At 41.6% G+C, this 20530-nt stretch overlaps 1 protein-coding gene across 1 annotated transcript; it reads left to right on the forward strand.

The window, feature by feature from the left end:
- Window positions 1-1236: 1236 nt before the first annotated feature.
- On the forward strand, window positions 1237-18454 carry adam19b (ADAM metallopeptidase domain 19b). The gene is given in 24 exon segments (XM_018675524.2): window positions 1237-1509; window positions 1823-1935; window positions 2047-2117; window positions 9108-9186; window positions 9385-9461; window positions 11131-11329; window positions 11419-11484; window positions 11890-11961; window positions 12071-12237; window positions 12463-12547; window positions 12773-12912; window positions 13002-13179; window positions 13309-13398; window positions 13488-13683; window positions 14703-14811; window positions 14959-15175; window positions 15382-15459; window positions 15967-16059; window positions 16061-16076; window positions 16170-16299; window positions 16424-16526; window positions 16613-16903; window positions 17003-17097; window positions 17179-18454. Coding segments are annotated over 24 exon segments (2790 nt in total). The 5' UTR covers window positions 1237-1391; the 3' UTR covers window positions 17186-18454.
- The last annotated feature ends 2076 nt before the right edge of the window (window positions 18455-20530 follow it).

Here is a 20530-nt window from a genome sequence, read left to right on the forward strand (position 1 = left end):
GACAGCGTGTGTTTATATTTGGGGCCTATAATGAAGCCTACTGGGCAACTGGTTGGAAAATATAGAGGATATAATCCACACAACCTCATAAAAATTGTACTTTATGAGCTCTTTTAAAACATTTCTTCTCACATGGTCACATATCCTTAAAAACACAGTTACATCACATTGTTCAGACTGCAGTTTCAAACAGCCTAATTAGAAAAAAAAAAGTTAACATCAGCTGCAGAGATGGTGTGAATTTCTGACAGTGACAATATCTCCCACTTGTTTAAGAAAATACTTAAGTGTCAAAATACTTAGCTACTATGGCAGCAAAGCCACTGTTGTTGGCAGTTACAGCTAAATAAAATCCACTAGAAATGGTTTGCCTGCACATTATACACTGTTAGCATCTGTTTTCACTTGTTAAGGAGCTGCTCCAAATTCTTAACGTAGCAAGAGTAGCTAGTTAATGCTATTTAAATGCAACTACAAGGCTACATTAACAGTATCCCATCAATTACACATAAAGCAGGTTTAATGGTCTAGAGGTGTACTGCATTGAAAACAGCTACATAATGTCTGAAGTGGCTCTGGAGGAGCTAAGAGTCTGAGATATAACCCTGATGATCTCACAGTGATGTCATCAGGGTCATATCTGCTTGGGCTTTAAGACAACATTTTACAACGGAGAGCCCTCGTTACAAACTGGAAGCACTGAGTCTGAAAGATGTCAGTATTAACCAGGCAGACAGGGCTTAACAAGAACACAAAACGCTATAAATTGCATGATGGGAAATGTAGGACTCAACATTGTTAGAGCTCGCCCCTTTCGTAGTAATAAAAAATCAGATTATTTCAGCCTCTCTTGCTTCAGTTTCAACCTTTGTTTCATTGTTCTGTTGCTTTTTATTTACCCAGCTTTATGGAAGTGTGATATTAAATCGCTGCTGTACCACTTTAAGAAATAAGGCTGATAATTTCGTTGTTGGTTGATAATTGTGGTTATAATGATTATCCTTATTATTATTATTATTGATTAAGAATAAAAACGAGACTGCAATTTTGTACATTGCAGAAGCTATTACTAAAATTAAATTTGACAATGTCTAATACAAGGCATAGTCTCCATAAAAGTGTCCAACACTCGTGCATCTTTTCATCCTATCATTGTCGTACCTCACCTCAGCCAACGTCTCAGCGTCCTCTCCCTGTGTGTGTGTAATGAAGGGGAGGGATTGAGAATTACGTCCCGCAGTTTGCGAGCATCTCATTCAGACGAGCGGCGGCCTATCGCGATGTCACACCACCGGCAGCGTTTTCGCCATCTGATGTGAAACACTCATCCCGGTTTACCGCACATTTATGTCTCAGTGCAGCGAATTCATTCGGAGCCGTCTGTTTTTAGAATGCGTCCGGGAGCGGGTCCCCCTCCTCTCGATGCTGTGCGGTCCTCTCTGTGCCTGCGCCTCATAGTTTTTCTCCTCTGTGCAGAAGCTGCTGTATCTGCAGGCGGTGTTTATAATGGTGAGTCTGATTGTTTCTCCGAGCCGTGGCTGAAATTGGACATGTCTTGCAACAGCTATATCGAGAATGCATTGCACGGGGATGTATTTTCAGTTTAGAAATCAACCTAACACGACGTGATAGTTTCTTTGTGAGCATGCCAAATGTAAACAGCAGTATTATTTTTTTTTAATTTGCTAAAAGTGAGTCATCCACTGCACAAATGGAAAATATTAAATAATATTTCAACAGGTCACTGAAATGCATAGGCTGCAGACTACCTCTAACATGGTCATTTGACATGTTTTCCCTATTTTGTTCTATTTTTCACCAGGATTAAATAAGCAGGGTTCATTGAAGAGCATCCTTGAGCATGTACAAAGTTATGAGATTACTAATCCCATATGGCTGCACCCTCACCGACACACAAGGTCTGCGAACAAAGAGGTGAGTCAGTCTGTCTCTCTTGCTCTGTCCATTTGAAAAAACACACTCTTAAATCTTGATAAAAGTTGGCTCTTGTTTATCCTGCTATCTTATACCTATTTATCCTTCCAGCATCCTTCAGAGACACAGGTTCTGATCTCAGCTGAGGGCCAGGAGCTCAGACTACACCTGGAGAAGAACGAGTGAGTGATTTCCATAGAATATTGTGCACAACACTGGATAAGATTAGATGAGTTAAATGAGTTAAATGCAGATAATTCAAATTTGTACCAAATTATTTCAGTTTGATCAAAGCAAGTTAGAGCATCGATACTGGCCTGTGCATCCACAGACATCCTCAAGACGCTCCAGCTAGTTCCATTTATTTGACCAGATGTTAGCTGTCACATAGACACATTTATAAGGTCAGTGCCCCTGTGGGTGCAGAGAGGGGGATGAGGGGAGTAAAGCAGGGTGATGGTTTTAGACAACAGAGGGTTGACACCCGATCTGTGTGCCTTGGGCAAACAGGAAGTTAGACAGAGCTTCTGCACCTAACATCCTGTAATCTGATGGAGCGGTTCCTGTCCAGTAACAATGGGATGGTGATAGGAAGCAAGCAGAGTATCTCAGAGTTTTTTAATGGACAGTGTGATCGGCGGGTGGGGGAGCAGGGAGGGACTGCGGCTCTTCAGATGTCAGCGGTGACAACAGGGCTGTGGTTTATCATTTCTGGATTTGAGCCAGCGCTCAAAGTGGAATGGGAAGCTTTTATGAGCATTAGAAATGAAGTCCATTTTTACCATCGAATGCATGCTCTCTCTGTCAGTCACTCAGTCACAGGCAGACACATTAACAAACCATGACTCCACTGTGTCTGACTGACCGTCCCCTGAGGGATTTGCCCCCCTCTGCTCTCCCTCCCCAGCAGGTGGTCACACTGTTAGATTTCCTCCTGGGCAAGGAATTTTCATCAATCAAACACAGTGTTTGTACATGTGGTTAAGAGAGGGACAAAACTTTTACAGTCTTGTGTTCCTCAAACTCAAAGAGAGATGGTGGTAACGGATAAAAGAAATAATCGTGAAAGAAAGAGGAAATACAACACTGTAGAAAAATTTGAATTCCCAGTCACTCGCTCTCAAGAAAAAATACATTTTGAAACCATTTTTATGCAACTTCTTAACTGTTTCCTGGAACAGGAAAGCTGTGAACATTTCTACACTCTTGGTTCTGTCCAGTAGAGCAGGAGTGCAGTGATGTGAAAAATAGCAGTTACCAATACCTTTAGAAAAAAAGGGATTCACAGAAATCAATTGTTATTTTTGATTATAAAGCATGTGCAAGAAAATAGGAAACTAAAGAAAAACACTAAAAAAACAGAAGACAGATGTTTTCTATTTAAGAAACACATTCCACTAAGTATTGATTCATTAATGTACTGTGCCTGAGCTTTATTGCCCTGGAAACGTCATGCAAGTACTCTTACTGTTCACTGTGATATTGTGTTTCATTCACTTAAGTTTCAGCCTTTCATACTTGTATATATGCACACATGCCACAAAAAATTAGTAGCTCACTATTCTATGTTTACCATAATTTCTAACAAAGTTAGTGGAAGCAATAACATAAAAAACAGCTAGTATGAATAAAACATCAGATAACGCAAGCACCAATAACATAAATATGAGCAAGAATACATTTAATGAGAAAATAGGACACCTAATAAAGAGTAAAAAAAAGGAAAAAAAAGAAGTACACCACAAATTGTTGTTTATGCACTTAAAGGGGCTATTTTTAAGTTTTCTCTTTTGCCAAACATGGTTTCTTGTCAGGAGTAGGTGGTGGTCATGTCACAGAGAGCTCCAGCCATCGTTGCATTTACAATAAAAGAGGTTAGAATATGCCATCTGAGCAGCAGTACTTCTCAGGGCAGTCTGGACACTACAGCGAGTCACTATCAGAAAGTGACGAGACTGGGCGAGCTGGTTAGCATGCTAAATTCAATAGAAGGAAAGAAAGAACTGATAGAACTAGAAAAACACTGGCATTACTTTCCACTGGTGGAACTTGCAGACTCTGAACTTGCAACGTTTCTTCTAGACTGGCAAGTAAACAGCTGTTAATGCTAATGTTAGCAATGTAGCAATAGAAAAACTTACTAAAATCTTTAAGTTTTTATGATAAAATTTTTACATTGCACTAAATTGGCACAGTTATTTTGAGTTGCAGCTGTTCCAAATCAAAGGGAGGATCCAATGAAGATCTTGTAAATTGAACAATAAGCCCAACTTCATCATTTCTGTGCATTCCCTAACAAATGAAAGTTTTACAGCAGAGAAAGAGCTTGCTGGCTGCAGACCTTTTATTCAGTCTGTAGTTTGCTGCCTCAACCCATCACCCACCAGTATTTCCCCTCTCTCCAAGCCTAAACAGAGAATCCCTTACTGTGTTGTGATTTGTCCTCTGTTGGCCTATTGTGTTGGCTATGTGAGACTATTGGATGGGCTGAGGAAGACAGCAGTTACTGTCCATGAAGATCAATGTCTGATTTTGGAGAGAAGCCAAAGAAAACGCTGCCAGTGTCCATCTCTGCGTCCTGGCTACTCCCTCATGTCCTCATTGCCCCCTTAACTGTTACTCAGACAGTCAACAGATAAGGGAGAACCCAAATTAGCTGTGAGATGGTCTTGATCTTGTCTCTTTCTTTATCCCCCTGAAGCATTTTACATCTCTTTTTTTTCCGCTCTCCCTCCTTTAGTTCCAGTCCATCTCATCTGCTCTTCACTAAGTGTATCACTTAATCAAAGCACAAAGGGAAGACATAGCTGTGAATTTTTGTGGGCATCAGTACTCCCAAGTGGCTAGAGTCCATTCACTTCATGCTTGTAAACGTGCATGTGTGTGTGCGCGTCTTTTTTTGGGTTTTGCACATGCATCAGTGTGGCTGTCTGTGTCTGCCTGAGCTTTTATCTTAATGAAAGGCGGTGGTGCGTCTGTAGAGGGTTGATTTGGTTAAGAGCCAAGCAGAGGCTACGGTGTGCTGACTCAGAAAGCAGGAAAGGGGGATTTAAAAACAGAGTGAGAGGAGGAAACAGTGGAAGAAAGTGAATGATGGACCGGAGGAGAAGGGTTGAGGTGAGAAAAGTCATGGAAAGAGGAAAGTGGAGACAGTTGGGGTCGGTTTGGGTGTGAGTTATGTGCGCTGTGTTCAGATATGAATCGTGTGGATATTCTTGCTTCCTCCTCTACATGACTTTCTCTGCTCTTCTGTTTAACGCCCTTCCTGCACTCTCTTAAGTGCATGAACCCGAATTAAGCACTCCCTTGGGAAATGTACACTTCATTGTTCCTCCTCTCCTCTCCTCTTCTCTCCTCTCCTCTCCTCTCCTGTTCTCTCTTCTCCTCTCCTGTCCTCTCCCATATATCTTCCACTGTCCAGCCTAAAAACGAGCACCCCATTCTCTCTCATTACTTTCCTCCCCTCACCTCATCTGATATTCCCCAGGGCTCTAGTGCAAATATACATCTCCTACGCGCTCTCTGGGGGTCAGGGTTTGGGAGACTGCGGCCACACGAAGGCAGGCGACACACACACAGCACCCCAAAAGAATACAAACACAGCTCAAAGCGCAGACCTGATGGATTGCAGGTCTAGGGAGCGCAGAGCGAGGGATGCAATTGCTTGTCCTTGTTTCCCTTGTGTCTGTGTTTAGTCTCACAGTGGTGTGGTCCTGTCTGCTTAGATGTCTTAATGTAAGCCTCAGTGTTGGGGAAACACTCACACACACACACACACACATAGGGCTTCACACAACAGAACATTGGCCTCCCTGTGCAATAAAAGCCTCTTAATCATCCATTGCTGAGTGGTACTTTGACTTTGCGTCAGCCCTCTCCCTCCTTCCCTCCCTCCACTCGTGCAGTGATGTCATCTGATACTATGAGAGAATGCGACCCACTGACCCTAATGCATTACCCCACATCCACTTCTCCTCTCTCCCCGCTTCACTATCTCCCAAGTACATTAGCATTACTCCCCCGCCCCTTCTTTCTCCTCCTGAGGCTGAACTGAGCCTTTGTCTCAGCCTCAGTGCCAGACAGTCCTGATTCAGCCAGTGTTTCGCTGCTCAATCACAGCATCTGTCTGGATGCTGGAGGGCATCCAAACCCTGTGGAACGCTCCTGCCATCGCATAGAAGTTTTTACAGCCTTGATTTGAAAGCTGTCACACTATTTACCGCAATACAATTAGACATAAGAGTTTGGGGTATTCCAAAAGTGTTGGTGCAGAGTTTTATACTCAATGTTTGGCAATAAAATTAGCACACGTTTACTGGGTTTATGCTAACTGTTGCTGGACCAGTTAAGACAGAGTTTAAGGTCTTTTGGAAATCAGAGACACAGGTAGAAACTAGAAGTTCAAACAATTAGCTGATTAATCAATTAATTATTTCAGACATTTTCCATGAAAAAATGCCAAACATTTGCTGGTTCCCACTTCTAAAATGTTAGGATTTGCTGCTTGTCTTTGTCATATGACAGTAAACAGAAAATCTTTGGGTTTTGATGGCATCACCCTGGGCTCTCAGAAATTGTAATGGCCATTTTAATTTTTTAAAAACATTTCACATACAAAAATTCCCAACAAAAATATTTGCTGATTTTAATGCAGCTGGTGTAGTTTCAGGGGTGTACTTACTCACTTACTTCTATACAACCCAACTTAATTGTTCACCATAATGGAAAGCTGTATTTGACTACGCCTAACCACAGAATACAACATTAAGACCTATAATCACAGGGAGTATTTGCTGAAGACAGTGATGAGGTAAATTGAAACTAGATACGTTTAACACACCTGCAGGTTGTGGTTCTTGTGGTTCTTTTGTCTGTTTCTCAAAGCTGGATGATGATACATCAGTCAGTCAGTTCTTTACTGCTCAAATGAACTGGTCATTTGGTATAACTACAATTGCTAGGACATTGTAAAGTGTGAAGTTTAAACTTTGCATCAGAATTCAGAGACACAGGGGGAAAAAAACTCAAACTTAGTAGGTATTATGGTGGCTGTAGTTGTTGATGACATGTTGTGTCTTTATGTCACACAGTGGTTAGGTTATATGGCTGTCAGTCTACTACTGTTATCCCCAAGGACTGGTAAGTCAGCACAGTTTAGCTCTGAGAAGCAGCTGCTGACTGGCATGGGAGAAAAAGGGAGCGTGGAGGAGAGAAGGAGTCATTATGTGTTTCCTCATGGAAGAAGTGATTGTCTTTCCTGTGTAATGAAGCTCAGTCCTCATCATCAGCCATTCTGCCATTAAATATGTCCTGTTAGAGAGATAGAGAGGGTCACACAGATGAGAGGGAAACATGATGGGAATATGTGAGGTGTTAGAGAGGCAGGAAAACTAGAGGAAGGCCAGATATAAATGAGGTTAGAGGGTCAAATCACAATACAGCATGGGTTACCCCGTTTAGGGTGACATCAGCCGGATACATTACCACTGAGCAATCATTTTTAAGTCTTCTCTTAGACTGCGTGTGTGTGTGTGTGCATGCACAGTCCCCCTCCCCAAACCTCAAAGTGGTAATCTGTTAAAGGATGAAGCAGCCGTTTTCTGTCTTTGACTTGCTGATTGCATCAACAGGCTTTCATTGTTTCAAGAGGCTTGTCCCCTTCAGGGCATCTGATAGGAGGACAAAAGAAAAATCCCCATCTTCCCTTCATTTGTCTCCATCATCCTTTAAAGGAATAGTTCTGATGTTTTGGGAAACGCACTCATTCGCCTTCTTACTGAGAATTAGTTGAGAACAGCAATGCCACTCATGTCTGCATGCTAAATATGAAGCTACAACCAGCAGCCTGTTAGCTTAGCTTAGCATAAAAATAACAAAATGCACCCACCAGCTCAGGTAAAGCTTATTAAGTGACAGTCCCAACTCCTATAAAACCACAATTTATTGGTCTCAATTTCAGTTTTTTGCAGATTAAACAAGCCGGATATAACACATTCATTAGTGAGCTTAAGAGAGATGCTGTTGTTACCTTTGCACAGAGTTTCATATTTACTGTAAAGACAAGAGAATGGTTTCCACTCATTTCATTAACAAAGTTAAAAAAGGGAATAGCAGTTCATTTTAATATGCATAGCTATTACCCCAAGATAAAACCACTAGTTAGTTAGGGTGAAAACTAAATGATGGTACATGATGAATAACAAAAATGTTAGAGGGACTAATCAGTGTGGGACCATCTTATGTCTGTCTTGGGTTTACTTGGGACTTCCGTCAGATCTGTTCATTCGACTCCCTGTTTGATGGGTCTGAGTTAGACTGTGGGAGCAGAAATGAGAGGAGATTCAGAGAGACAGCACAAAAGAAAACCAGCTGTGAGACACATAGAGTTTATGAAGGAGAACAGGAAAAATAGATTGAGACAGAGTTGGAAAGAGAGAGACAGGAAAACAAGCATCTGTAAGAGATGTAAATATTGAGCCGGCAGGTTGACAGAAAGTTTGACAGAAACAGCCTGAGAGTCCAAAGACACCTACTCAATCACACACACACACAGAGAGAGCGAGAGGGAGAGAGAGATGGAGGGTAAGAGGAATGCAGTGTTTTACCACAATAAAATTAATGTTTCTCTCAATATGTGCATGTCCCCCTGATTTATCAGCCTCTCCTGTGCAGTCTGTGTTGTATACTAATGGAGAAATTCCAGTAATAGAGAAAAAAAGGAGGATATTACTAAATAATAGCCTTGTCAAACAAATGCAGCTTGGACATACCAACAAACCTAAACTCTCATAGCAGAGGGAGGTTATCGTCTCCCCCTCCAGCTCTCTAGAAAGCAATAAAGGTCATTTGGGAAAGGTACATATGGATTTTATTAAAGCCAAAACACGTTCACTCATTCTTTTTTGTATTTTCTTATCTCTGAGAGGATCTTGGTCTAAATCTTTAAAGCTGTCTGGTTTTGTAGAGCATCTCTGTCAGAATGAATGCTTTATGAGCTGTGTGCTGCTGGAGAGAATCTGTCTTCTTCTGTCTCCTCTGTTTCCTGCTGCTTTTATGCTGTGTATTTTTCACCATCACTCCCCTATATTGTCGCCGTTTCAGAAGATTGAATGTCTGACACTTCATATACTCTCTTGCAAATTGTCCCCTGAGTTTGTGTTGTCTGTCGCCAGGCAGCTGTTGGCCCCTGGATATCAGGAAATATGGTATACTGCAGACGGAGCCCGCAAGTCCTCCTCTCCTGCCAACACTGTAAGTCTGTGAGACAGTTTGATGTCCTTAAACTGCAGAGGGGAGTTGTGTATTTATCTCTTTAGAAAAGAGATAAATATCAATGCAGGTGATCAAATGCAATTGTATACGGACATATACTGCTCTCTTACCACTGTGTCACCTTGCCTCTCTACAGAAAGAGCTGTGTGTTGAGCTATGATTGTTTCTGTCTTCCAGGGACACTGTTTTTACCATGGGACAGTTCAGGGCATTCAAGGTTCCAGCGTTGCTGTTAGCACATGCTCAGGACTCAGGTAAGTAAAACTCCACCACGGCAATATTCATAAAGTTCTCTCATATTTAGAGTTGGTCCCAGTGGTGAAAGACTAAATCCTTCCAAAAATAAAAAGCTATTCACGAAGACAGCTCCTACAGCAAAGGGCAGGCAAGAGGACATTTCTGTAGCCTCAGAGTTTCTTCAGAGCAAGAGTAGAAAGCTGCAAGAAGTAGAGATAGGCAGAGTTTTTGCAGTACTCATAACAGGAAATTCACTGATACAGATTAGATTGTGCAGGGGTAAGGTTTGTGATTGATCTTAACAAAGATGTGTTTGCGCCGCTCACTCAGTGAATTAAAGCTTTTAACCCTATTAGCACTAATTTTACAGCCTCAGTTCATTTGTTTTCCAGCTGACGTGCAGAACATTTTGAGCCAACAAAAGAAAATGAATGGATACGAAGCAGTTTCCCCAGTGTTGTTAGAAAACTTTCTCTGCGTAATGGGCAGTTTACTGTTGTTGAACATTTTCTATTTTGGTGCACTTGCCAGAATACAGGAGGATAATTTGTGCAAATGTCATGCCATTTTCACAGTTCTAAACATTACTACTTTCCCTGCCTTTGTCATGCACGTGTGTATGTGTATGTACATGCATACCTGGCCAATAAGTCAGCTTTCTTCAAGAGAGACCTAGCAGGGGGAAACAAGGTCTCACTGATATCCTACTCCAGGTTTCCCATATATATCATGTTTAGCTTATTGCAGATAGCTGACTGTAGCTCAGTTTGATTGATAGTGTCAGTATTCCTTAATTATAAGGGTTATAATATTGTTTGTGAATATGATTTTTAAAAAACAACAAGTTGTAACCAGTGTCTTCAGCGCCTGATATCAAACCACGGTTGAATAGAGCAAGTGACAGGAAACAGTTGTGTGCAGCGTCTTGTAGGTTGTCCAGTAGGTTAGTAGGTCATTGGCTCCAGAGTTGGTTCATTGAGTACAGCTCAGTATGGAGATCCTGTGTTTTTCTCCTGGTGTGGCTCCAGAGCAGCTGATATTTCCTGCTGGAGACGCTCAGAGAGGAGAGATGGAGGAGGAACTGGCGAGGACTGACAGAAATTGTAGCCATATGTGTGTTTTTTGTGGGTTCATTGCTCTGCATCTGGAGGACAGGCGGATTAATACATCCTTTTGCTAATGTAGATTCTCCAGAGAAATGCACACACAGCGTAGAGGGACACTGGCGCGTGGGTGTGTGACCTCTGCAGATGTTTGTTACAGCTGTTCGACCTGCCGCTGTGTGCGTGCTCGTGTGTTTGTGTACAGGCGTCTGTGCCCATGAGTGGTTTTGTGAAGGAGCCAGAGGATTGTGTATCGCTCTGTCTGTCCCAGCTGATCTTCATTTATATACACTAGTAAATCACTTGAGACACACATCCCCATGCTCCACCCATCCGTAAAACCACCACACCCAAATAAAAAAAATTCAGATCTGTCATGCGACCATATGGTTTTAAAAATGGAACTGATTACTGCAAATTAAATTCAATCACATGTTTTAACATTTAAAAGGACAGAGGTAATTAATGACAATGTTTGTAAGAGAATCAACATGCTGATAGAAAAACAGCAACGTCATTGATCCACATTGATTTCCTTGAGCCATGATTGGATGGAACCATCAGCAGCACCTTGTTTCCCCAGGGGACTGATTTCTCTGAACACAAGCGTCAGCTACCTGATAGAGCCTCTTCCTGTCTCCGCGGATGCTCAGCGGCACGCTGTGTTCAGAGCCGAGAACCTGCGTCTACCTGGAGGTAGCTGCCTGCATCACCACGGCAACAGTGGGCAGGAGGAGCGGCTTAATGACTTCATCCATGGAATGACGTCAACAACGCGGAGGGTGAGTTCAGACGGGATGAGCAGTAATCATCTGCCTGACATCCCCTCATAGCAGCTCATACTCTGCATTGAACTGTCTCTATTTTTCAGGAGAAAAGGGACCTGAGTAAGAACATGAAGTATGTAGAGCTGCTGATAGTCGCAGACAAGGCCGAGGTGAGGACATGATCATATGTAGTCACCTTTTTGGTCACTCAACCTAACAGAATTTTTTTTTATCATACCATTGACTGTGGGAGAAGAGAATGTGGTTGTTTGTGTATGATATCAGCATCAGCAATTATCAGTAGGCAGAATTATTTATATTGAGATGAGGGACAAAACATTTTGTGATCTATGTTTATTTAGAGTATATGATATATAATTATATATAGTACATTTTCTGGTAAACTTTATAAATAGGTGAAGTAAATATATAGCTCTGATTCACATCCTGTTTGTTATGTGGAGCGTGAAAAGTCCCTTTTGAGGTTTGTGAGGGGGTAAAAAACAAAAAAACAAAACTGGGTGTGTCTGTTTCACTGCGCCAATATGGTTAATATGTTTTGCAATCTTTTGCAGTTTGAGAATCATGGGAGTAACATCGAGAAGACCAAGCAGAAGCTACTGGAAGCAGCTAACTTGGTCGACAAGGTAACGTCTGCCGTGAAGCGATAAAGCACAAACACACACTGAGATTCATCACACCTATAATTAGTAATGTCAAGAAGTAAAATTTTCCTGCTTCTGCCTACGTCTGCAGTACTACAAGGCTTTGAGCATCCGTGTGGCCTTAATCGGTCTGGAGATGTGGACCAGCCAGGACATGATCAGCGTGTCCGATAACCCTCACAGCACCCTGGCAGCGTTCCTGTCCTGGAGACGGAAACAGCTCCGGGTGCTCCCCAACGACAACGCTCAGCTCATCACGTCAGTGTCTCTCACTCTCTCTCTCTCTCTCATCTCCCACTTGTCTTCCCATTCGTCAGTCTTCCCCCTCTCCAAACACAAGTGTCTCCCTAAGCCCCATCTCCCACGGGACAGATCTCTGAGTCGATCTCATCTTCATTGTGTGAGACAATAACCATCACCGGTTGTATCCCAGTGGGCTCTTTTCCAGTTGGAATTAATCAGCAGTGGCGTTTCTGTCTCCAGGGGGAAGTCATTCCACGGCACCACCATCGGGCTGGCACCTCTCAAAGCCATGTGCTCCGACTACCAGTCTGGTGGAGTGAACACGGTGAGAGACATGAGTCTAAACAAACAGTAATCCTCTGCCCATCAGGAGACATCATCATCGTTTTGTTAACAACTTGCTGCAACTTGACAAAAATAAAATGTGTTTTCTCTGTTAAAACAATGAGAACTGATAAACAGTTAACAGCTACTGAAAATATAATCAAATCAGGCTCTTTTATCTTACATAACATAATAATATTAATAATAAAGTTCTTTTCTTCAAAAGGACCACTCGGAGTCAGCTGTGGGTGTTGCCGCCACTATGGCGCACGAGATGGGTCACAACTTCGGCATGAGCCACGACAGTACAGGCTGCTGTCAGGCGAGAGCAGAAGACGGGGGTTGCATCATGGCTGCTGCAACGGGGTAAGATACGCAAATTACTAACATAAAAAATCTATATAGTAGTTATTAAGGTAGAAGAAAAACATGGGATTTGACATTTTGATTCGCAGGCACCCCTTTCCACGTGTGTTTAATGGCTGTAATGAGAAAGAGCTGAAGAGCTACCTGAGCTCTGGAGGAGGGAAGTGTCTCTTCAACTTGCCCAACACCAGATCCATGTATGGAGGGCAGCGCTGCGGCAATGGTTACCTGGAGGATGGAGAAGAATGTGACTGTGGAGAGGAAGAGGTCGGTTCATATATGTGTGTGTGTGTGTGTGTGTGTGTGTGTGTGTGTTTGTGGCATATCTCTGGTCTGTATAGTACATATTTATGTTGTAAGCTTTTGTCAGGACTCACGATTCATCTCTCTGTGTAGGAGTGCACCAGTCCTTGCTGTAACGCCAACAACTGCACTCTGAAAGCTGGAGCTGAGTGCGCCCATGGCATCTGCTGTGATAACTGCAAGGTAGAAACACTAGCTCTTCACTTAACTGTTTCTTCTCTGTTCTGGTGTTTCCTAAACGTCGTCTCTCCTCTTCGTCTCTCGACCTCTAGTTGAAGAGCCCAGGTGTGCTGTGCCGCGCTCCCTCTGGGCCATGTGACCTGCCAGAGTACTGCGATGGGAAAGCCGAGACTTGTCCTGCAAATTTCTATTTGGTGGACGGTACATCGTGCGCAGGCGGGCAGGCCTACTGTTACACCGGCATGTGTCTGACCCTGGAGCAGCAGTGTCGGTCGCTGTGGGGACGAGGTTGGTGAACTGCTTGGCTAAAACCTGTTAAAAAAATATTTCTACATGGGATATATCCTCCATTTTGATCATATGTATGGTGTATTATGGGGGTAGCATCTATAATACACAATCAGTTTCCAGTTTATTAAGTACACATAACTAAAACTAACTTTGACCACTACTCTCCCATACTCCCATTTATATAGGACATAGTTTATCATAATTGGCATTTTTTTAACAGGAGACAAAAGCACATGTCACACAGTAAGTGATTATGAGATGAGAAGTTGAATCAAACAGAGCCATTAGTAACACCTGCTTGAACAGGCCACATACATGTTGATTTTCACAAATAAATGTCCATATTTAGATGAATTCTTGATGTAATATTATTATAGTCTTTCTGTTACAAATTTAATTTGCTCTTTAAGGCTCAGTGGGAAAATGCATTGTGCCACCTGCAGTTCTGACAGGAAATGAAACCCACATGAAGTGTTTATTTATATTTACTTGAGGTCGAAAAAGATCAAACCAGATTGTGAATATGTCATACTGGTATGTACAGTATATTGAGCTAAGCTAAGCTATTTTCTAAGGGAGAATATCTTCTCTTAAAAAAGTCTTTATTCTTAATGGGATGACAGACATTATAAAGAGATTAAATGTGGCCTTACTCATAAAGATCACTGATTGACATGCAAAATTTGACCATCAAATAGTCTCTCATCATGTCTTTAAAGCAGTTAAACATCTAGTGCTGGCTGAAGCAGAGAGGCTGCGTAGTGTTAGAGATGAGCCCTCAGTGGGTCGGAGGATTAGGGATTGTTATTGGACAGTGTCCATATTCATGTTGTGACAGAGCCTCCCTGGAGAGCCTTTGTAGTACCACAGGGGCCACACAGAACAGTAAGGGGTGCCATCTGGTCTCCATCAGGTGGTCGCATACAACACACTGTGCATGAATTTGTGTTCAGTTGCTGGGTTTGTGTGTGTGCAGCAGTATTAATATCTGTGCATTTTCTCTCTTCTGACCACAGATGGCCGTCCAGCCCCTGACCTGTGTTTTAAGGAGGTAAACAAAGCTGGGGACATGTACGGGAACTGTGGCAAAGACCTGGTTGGGAAATACAGGAGCTGTAAGGACAGGTGAAGATTAAAACATGCACACACTCATATACTCCTCCTTCAATTCAAGAAGTACCTCTATGTTTCCTATTAATTAAAACATTTGGATCGCGTGGCCTTTTCTATGTTGAACTTCTATCAATCTCAACTAATTATTATTTCTGCCAGGGATGCTAAATGTGGGAAAATCCAGTGCTTATCTTCAGCCTCCAGGCCCATTGAGAACAATGCTGTTCGCATAGAAACCACAGTCACTGAGGGCAATAAGAGGATCCAGTGTATGGGAACACATGTGTACAAGCTTGGGGAGCGGGACGAGGAGACACAAGGTGACACTCTGGACCCAGGCCTGGTCATGACGGGCACCAAGTGTGGCAATGACTCGGTGAGACTCATAAATGCATGGAAATGTACTTAGTAGAATCTGTTATTATGGTAAAAAGCATGCTTTTAATCTCCTTTTGATGATTTCATTATTAACTGAGGTCATTTTCAAACTTTGTGGCCCCAGTTTTTGTGATTTTCATAAAGTAAAATTCCACTTCTCTGACTCTCTGACTTTCTTCCTCACACCCCTCCTTCTTTAAACAGATTTGCTTTAATGGAGAATGCCGCAATGCATCTTTTCTCAGAGCTGATGAATGCAATGCCAAGTGCCATGGACACGGGGTAAGTTTCCATGAGTGAGAGGAAGGATGCTGTGAGGTGGATTTCCTAGGAGTGTTGGGGAAAGTTTGGCTGTTGGCCCGCTATTACTGAAAATGGTAACCTTGGCAGTGGTACAAGATTTAGACCCTTTACTTAATTAAAAGTAGAATCACATCAATGTAAAAAAAAATCTATTTTGTTACAAGTATATGTCCAGCATTGTAAAAGTAAAGAAGTGTTATTAGCAGAATTTAGTATTCATTATGTAGCAGGATGCTTCAGTCTCAGTCTACAAAGTAACTGTAGCTGTCAGGTAAAGTAGTGCAGTAAAAAGTAGAATATTCCCCCCTAAAATGTAGCACATAGCAAAGCAACATACTTACTTACATCTCACTGTTGGACTCTTTTCTGTACTTCTGTCGTCTAAAAAACCACTAAAAATGTCATCCACCCCAGTACCTACATGCCACTGTGATGAATTTAAACACCTATGTTGTCATTTTAATGGGTAATATGTTCACTCACCAGCTGTGTAACAACAACCATAACTGCCACTGTAACCCTGGCTGGGCTCCTCCTCTGTGTGACCAGAAGGGGTCAGGTGGGAGTGTAGACAGTGGACCCTGTCATCAGCCACAGTGAGACACTTAAAAAAAAAAAAAAATTATGTGCATACATTGACAGTTTGAAATGCTTCGACTACCTGACTCTTGTCAACCTATTCCTATCAGGCAATCTCCTTCCAGTCCTGCTCGTCCTCCCTCTGTTTCTCTTTGTGGTTTTGGCTGCTGTTGGATTGTGGTGCTGCTACAGGCATAAACTCCACCCGCTGAAAAGTTCAGCTCCACCTCCAGTGCCAAAGTATGTAGTTCTGAAGTGTTTAATATATTCAATGAATAAGGAGCAGGTAGACAGTGTTTTTCAAGTCCCTATGTTGTGTGGATGAACAGTATGAATGATGGGTCTGTACCTCTGTTTCTAACAGCTGTTCAGTCCCAGTACAGGGAAAGTCTCTGTTTGCTGACGGTCATGTGAACGGTCACGCCAACCCGACTTTCCTGCTGAAGAAACAGCAGCCAGACCACTCGGTAAAGTAGCCCATGATTACCCAAAATAGCACCGTAATGTATTTGTTTATTGTTTTTTTAATATAAGAGTAAACATTCTGCCACAGGTGAAGTCTTCTCCTCGTCCAAGCCCGTCTTGCTCAACGCGGTCCAGACATGCTATTGTGCGTCCAGCGGTGAAGCCTCCTCCCATACCTGCGTACGCAGCAGAGCAAAAAGAGCAGACATCTCACCCTCAGATCCAGCTTTCAGCTCCTCCTCATCTAAAATCTGTACAGTTGATCGATCCGAGACAAAAACTGGCTCCTCCGCCTCCTCCACCATCGGGACCTCCACCTAACAGACCTCCACCACCTAACAGAACTCCGCCACTTTGTCCTGTCAACAAACCATCACTGGTGAATATTTTGTGTATACATTTTCATTTAAGTAAAGCCATATGCCACCTTTCCTCGGTGAACTGAGCATGAGACGTCTGACTTGACATTTTTTTGTAGGAACATCAAATGAAAGGCCTGCAGGTTACCACCAGTGCTCTGCAGAGAGGAAAAGGTGCTTTGGCTCCATCTGCTGGACAGAAAAAGCCATACAGGTAAATCATCTAGTGATTTTTTTCCTAATATCACTCAATGCAAACCCTCATGTTAACTTGTTATTTTTTTGTTCCTTTTAGAACCTAAACTAAGATCTCAGGGAGACGTTGAGGACCACCACTTACATCTAGTAATGGACTGCCTCAACCTGTTAGCAGCTGGCCAGGATGAGATGAATACTTGACACACTTGATCTGTGGATTACAGTATTTTATACTGATGTGTATTAAGGGAAGTGGTAGCATTACAGTACGTTATAGAACATATCACAATGAGTATGTTTTATGTCTAAGATTTAGGCATTCATGTTTTGTAAAATAGCCTTACATGTCTGCTGTATAAACATGAAACAGCCCGAGCTGTGAATTTATGAAGGCTTTTCTTTTTAATTGATTATTGTCCCAGATGTTAATGGAAATGTGAAATTGTTCCACATGTGGCAGCAGTGTTGAAACACTATTCCAGGAATATTTATTCACAGAGCAAAGAAAGTTGAACGTTTACAATGTAGCCTGTGTACTAAACATGGTGTCTCTTAAAGAGCATCAACTGTAATGGGATATCTTATATTAAGAAAAGATGCCAATAGTGAAGTGCTTACGCTTCTTCTGTGTGAAAAATAATGGGATTTTAACTGGACAAGAGGGGATCAGTGAAAGTCCTACATGCATGCTGTAAGTATATGCTTATGCTGAGAGATACATGTCTGATATGTAGCAGGAAACGTTAGAGATTTGTCTTTTTTTATTTTACTTTTTTTTAATGATTCTATGTTGTGATGTTGCACTTTCAGCAGTCTTTTTATTATCAAATACTCAACTCATGAAGGCAGTTAAAAGAATGTCCTTCCACTAAGTACCAACTAGTAATAGTCACCTTTCAAGCCTACAGGAGGTGAGTATTTGGTACCAAAAAGATTTTGGGTGAAGTATCACTTTAAGGTGACCTTTCAAACCCTCATTAACTTTAATTTCTTACTTCTGTCACTGACAATCAGTGATTAAGTTGTCTTTGTCCAAGGCAACATTTCAAAACATTTCATATTAGGAGCAAAAATGAGCCATAGTTTTATGTACGTGTTAGTTAAACATCCCAAAATTACCATAAAGTTGAATGATTTAAGGTGTGTGTCCAAAGACGTTACTAAAACTGTCCAGAATACCTTGTTATTATTGTTTTACCTAAAAAAAAAAAAATGACTGTGTTATGTGACTCCAGGCTAACAGTGATAAGTGATCAGCTGCCATATTTTACCTTCTAATCAAACCTATGCAAATTCAGGCACTGAGCAACACTGTGTCTTCAACTGGAATTTACATGAACACATGGAAGAATAAAAACATAATGTTATTTTAACTGGTTGTGTTTTGTTAGTACATACGATCTTGTTCATACTAGCATTAAAACACTTTATAGATCCAAGAGCACACTCAGTAGTAACACTGGAATTCACACTTTTTAATATAGCTGCAAGCAACAGTTCCTGCACACTGGTACAATGACTTCCACGTTCAGGGCAGGTGGAGAAAACAATTTAGAGATACAGTATGTTCTGCATCTGCCAAATTTTATACAGCCAAATAATCTGCTGCTGATCTAGCAGAGCTGCAGGACTGTGTTTAACAGTACATTTTTTTAAGTTGTAAACGAGTATTGCTTTGCACTATAATTTGTAGTTAGTCAGGTATTGTCTTATAGTATCTCATTTCAGAATATTCATTTTTCATTTTCCTTTGTGCTGAGATAGTTTCTGTTAACATGCTTGATAAAGTGGGAAACAAAGATTATATTCAAGCACTATATATTTGTATGTCATAGAACTGCTCATTGAAACCCTTATAGGAATAATGTGTTTTCAGCTTCACAACAACCCGCCAAAGTCTGACAAAAGTCATTCTTAAACACACACATATATATAGAATTATATAGAAATCATAAAGATGCATGTTTTCAGAGTGTTTTGGAAGTTTAAACTTAAATTAATTCATATTTTGGCCACCTGGGGGCAGCACACCACACTGACAGATAATGAAGTTAACATGAAGAACGTGTTAGCAAACAATGGCTAAATTACACCTGGAGCAGACCTTGAACAATGTTAGCATTCATTTGAAGTCCACTCTCTGGCCACCTGAAGAAAGTAAGTCCATCATTTACTGTTCTCACGTTTTGGTGTCCAGAAACTAGTGAGGGAAATATTTCTTTAGCTCCTAATTGACCCACTGTTCACTGTGTTCACTGTCTGCTGGACAGGTTGTGTAATATGGGTTTAGTTTTTTCACCGAAAACAGCTGCCTGCGTCTGTAAACAACCTGGTGGGAGCGATATGACCGTGCTGAAACAGTTAAGCGGCTGGCCTAAAAACCAAAACAATGACCTAAAAATCGCTAACACGCCGCACACAGCTGAGGGAGTGGATTCGTCAGTACAAGCGACGACTTTCTCAGTAAATGTAGTCATAAATTGTTTAAATTATTGTGTAAAGCAGCCTTGAATTAACCTCACTGCACCTGTTAGACTGACCAAAACGTAGTGGAAAATGAGAGGACTTGTGTATTTGCTGTATTTACCAATTTTGTGAAAAAAAATTCGCCAGCACCTCACCATGAAGTGCTTGTCTTAAAGGTGCTATATGTATTCTTTTGCTATCGTTTAATAGCCCAACGTTAATGCTAACAATTGTTTACTTACCAAGAGCTTCAGCCATCATTGTATTTACAAAACAAGAGATTAGGATACATTTTCTGGGCAGGGCGACTTCATCATTCTCTCATGTTGCACTGAGGGCAGACTGGATGCTACAGTGACTCACTATCTAACTATTATTATGAGACCTGGTTAGCATGCTAACTTCAGTAGAAGAAAAGAAGTGATCGAAAGAGAAGCAAAACATGAGTTAACGATGGCATTGCTTCCCCCCCCCCCCCCCCACTAGAGACAGCACTTGGCGAGTGAAGAAGTTTGATGCAGGGCGAGTGAAGAAGTTTGATGCAGGGCCAGTGATGTTTCTTCAAGACTGGTAAGTAAAAAGCTGTTAATGCTAACATTGGCTATGTAGCGATATCAAAAACTTACACATGTAAACATTTAAATGATCAGTTTAATGGCAAATCAAAATGGTACATTGTACACATCTTTGATTCACATTTAGAAGGAAACTCTTTTGTATGCATTGTTACTAGAGAAGGTATTTGATGTTAAAGTGCCACAGTGGAGTTTAAATGCTATTTAGTGCATTCACCTGCTGCCCTCTGCTTTTTAAACAATCAGTTATAAATCGATTAGTGTATAGGTTGAAATGATACCCCCTCTTAGTTTTGCTGGGAATGCTGAAAGGTGACTGCCCTTTAGATCTCCACATCCTTCACTGAGATGAAAGCCCTCTGATTTATTCTAATCAAAAGATTGCTAAATACCAGGGCCAGACCCCCT

The sequence above is a fragment of the Lates calcarifer genome, linkage group LG8 (assembly GCF_001640805.2).
Source record: "Lates calcarifer isolate ASB-BC8 linkage group LG8, TLL_Latcal_v3, whole genome shotgun sequence".
In the NCBI taxonomy this organism is placed as follows: domain Eukaryota; kingdom Metazoa; phylum Chordata; class Actinopteri; family Centropomidae; genus Lates; species Lates calcarifer.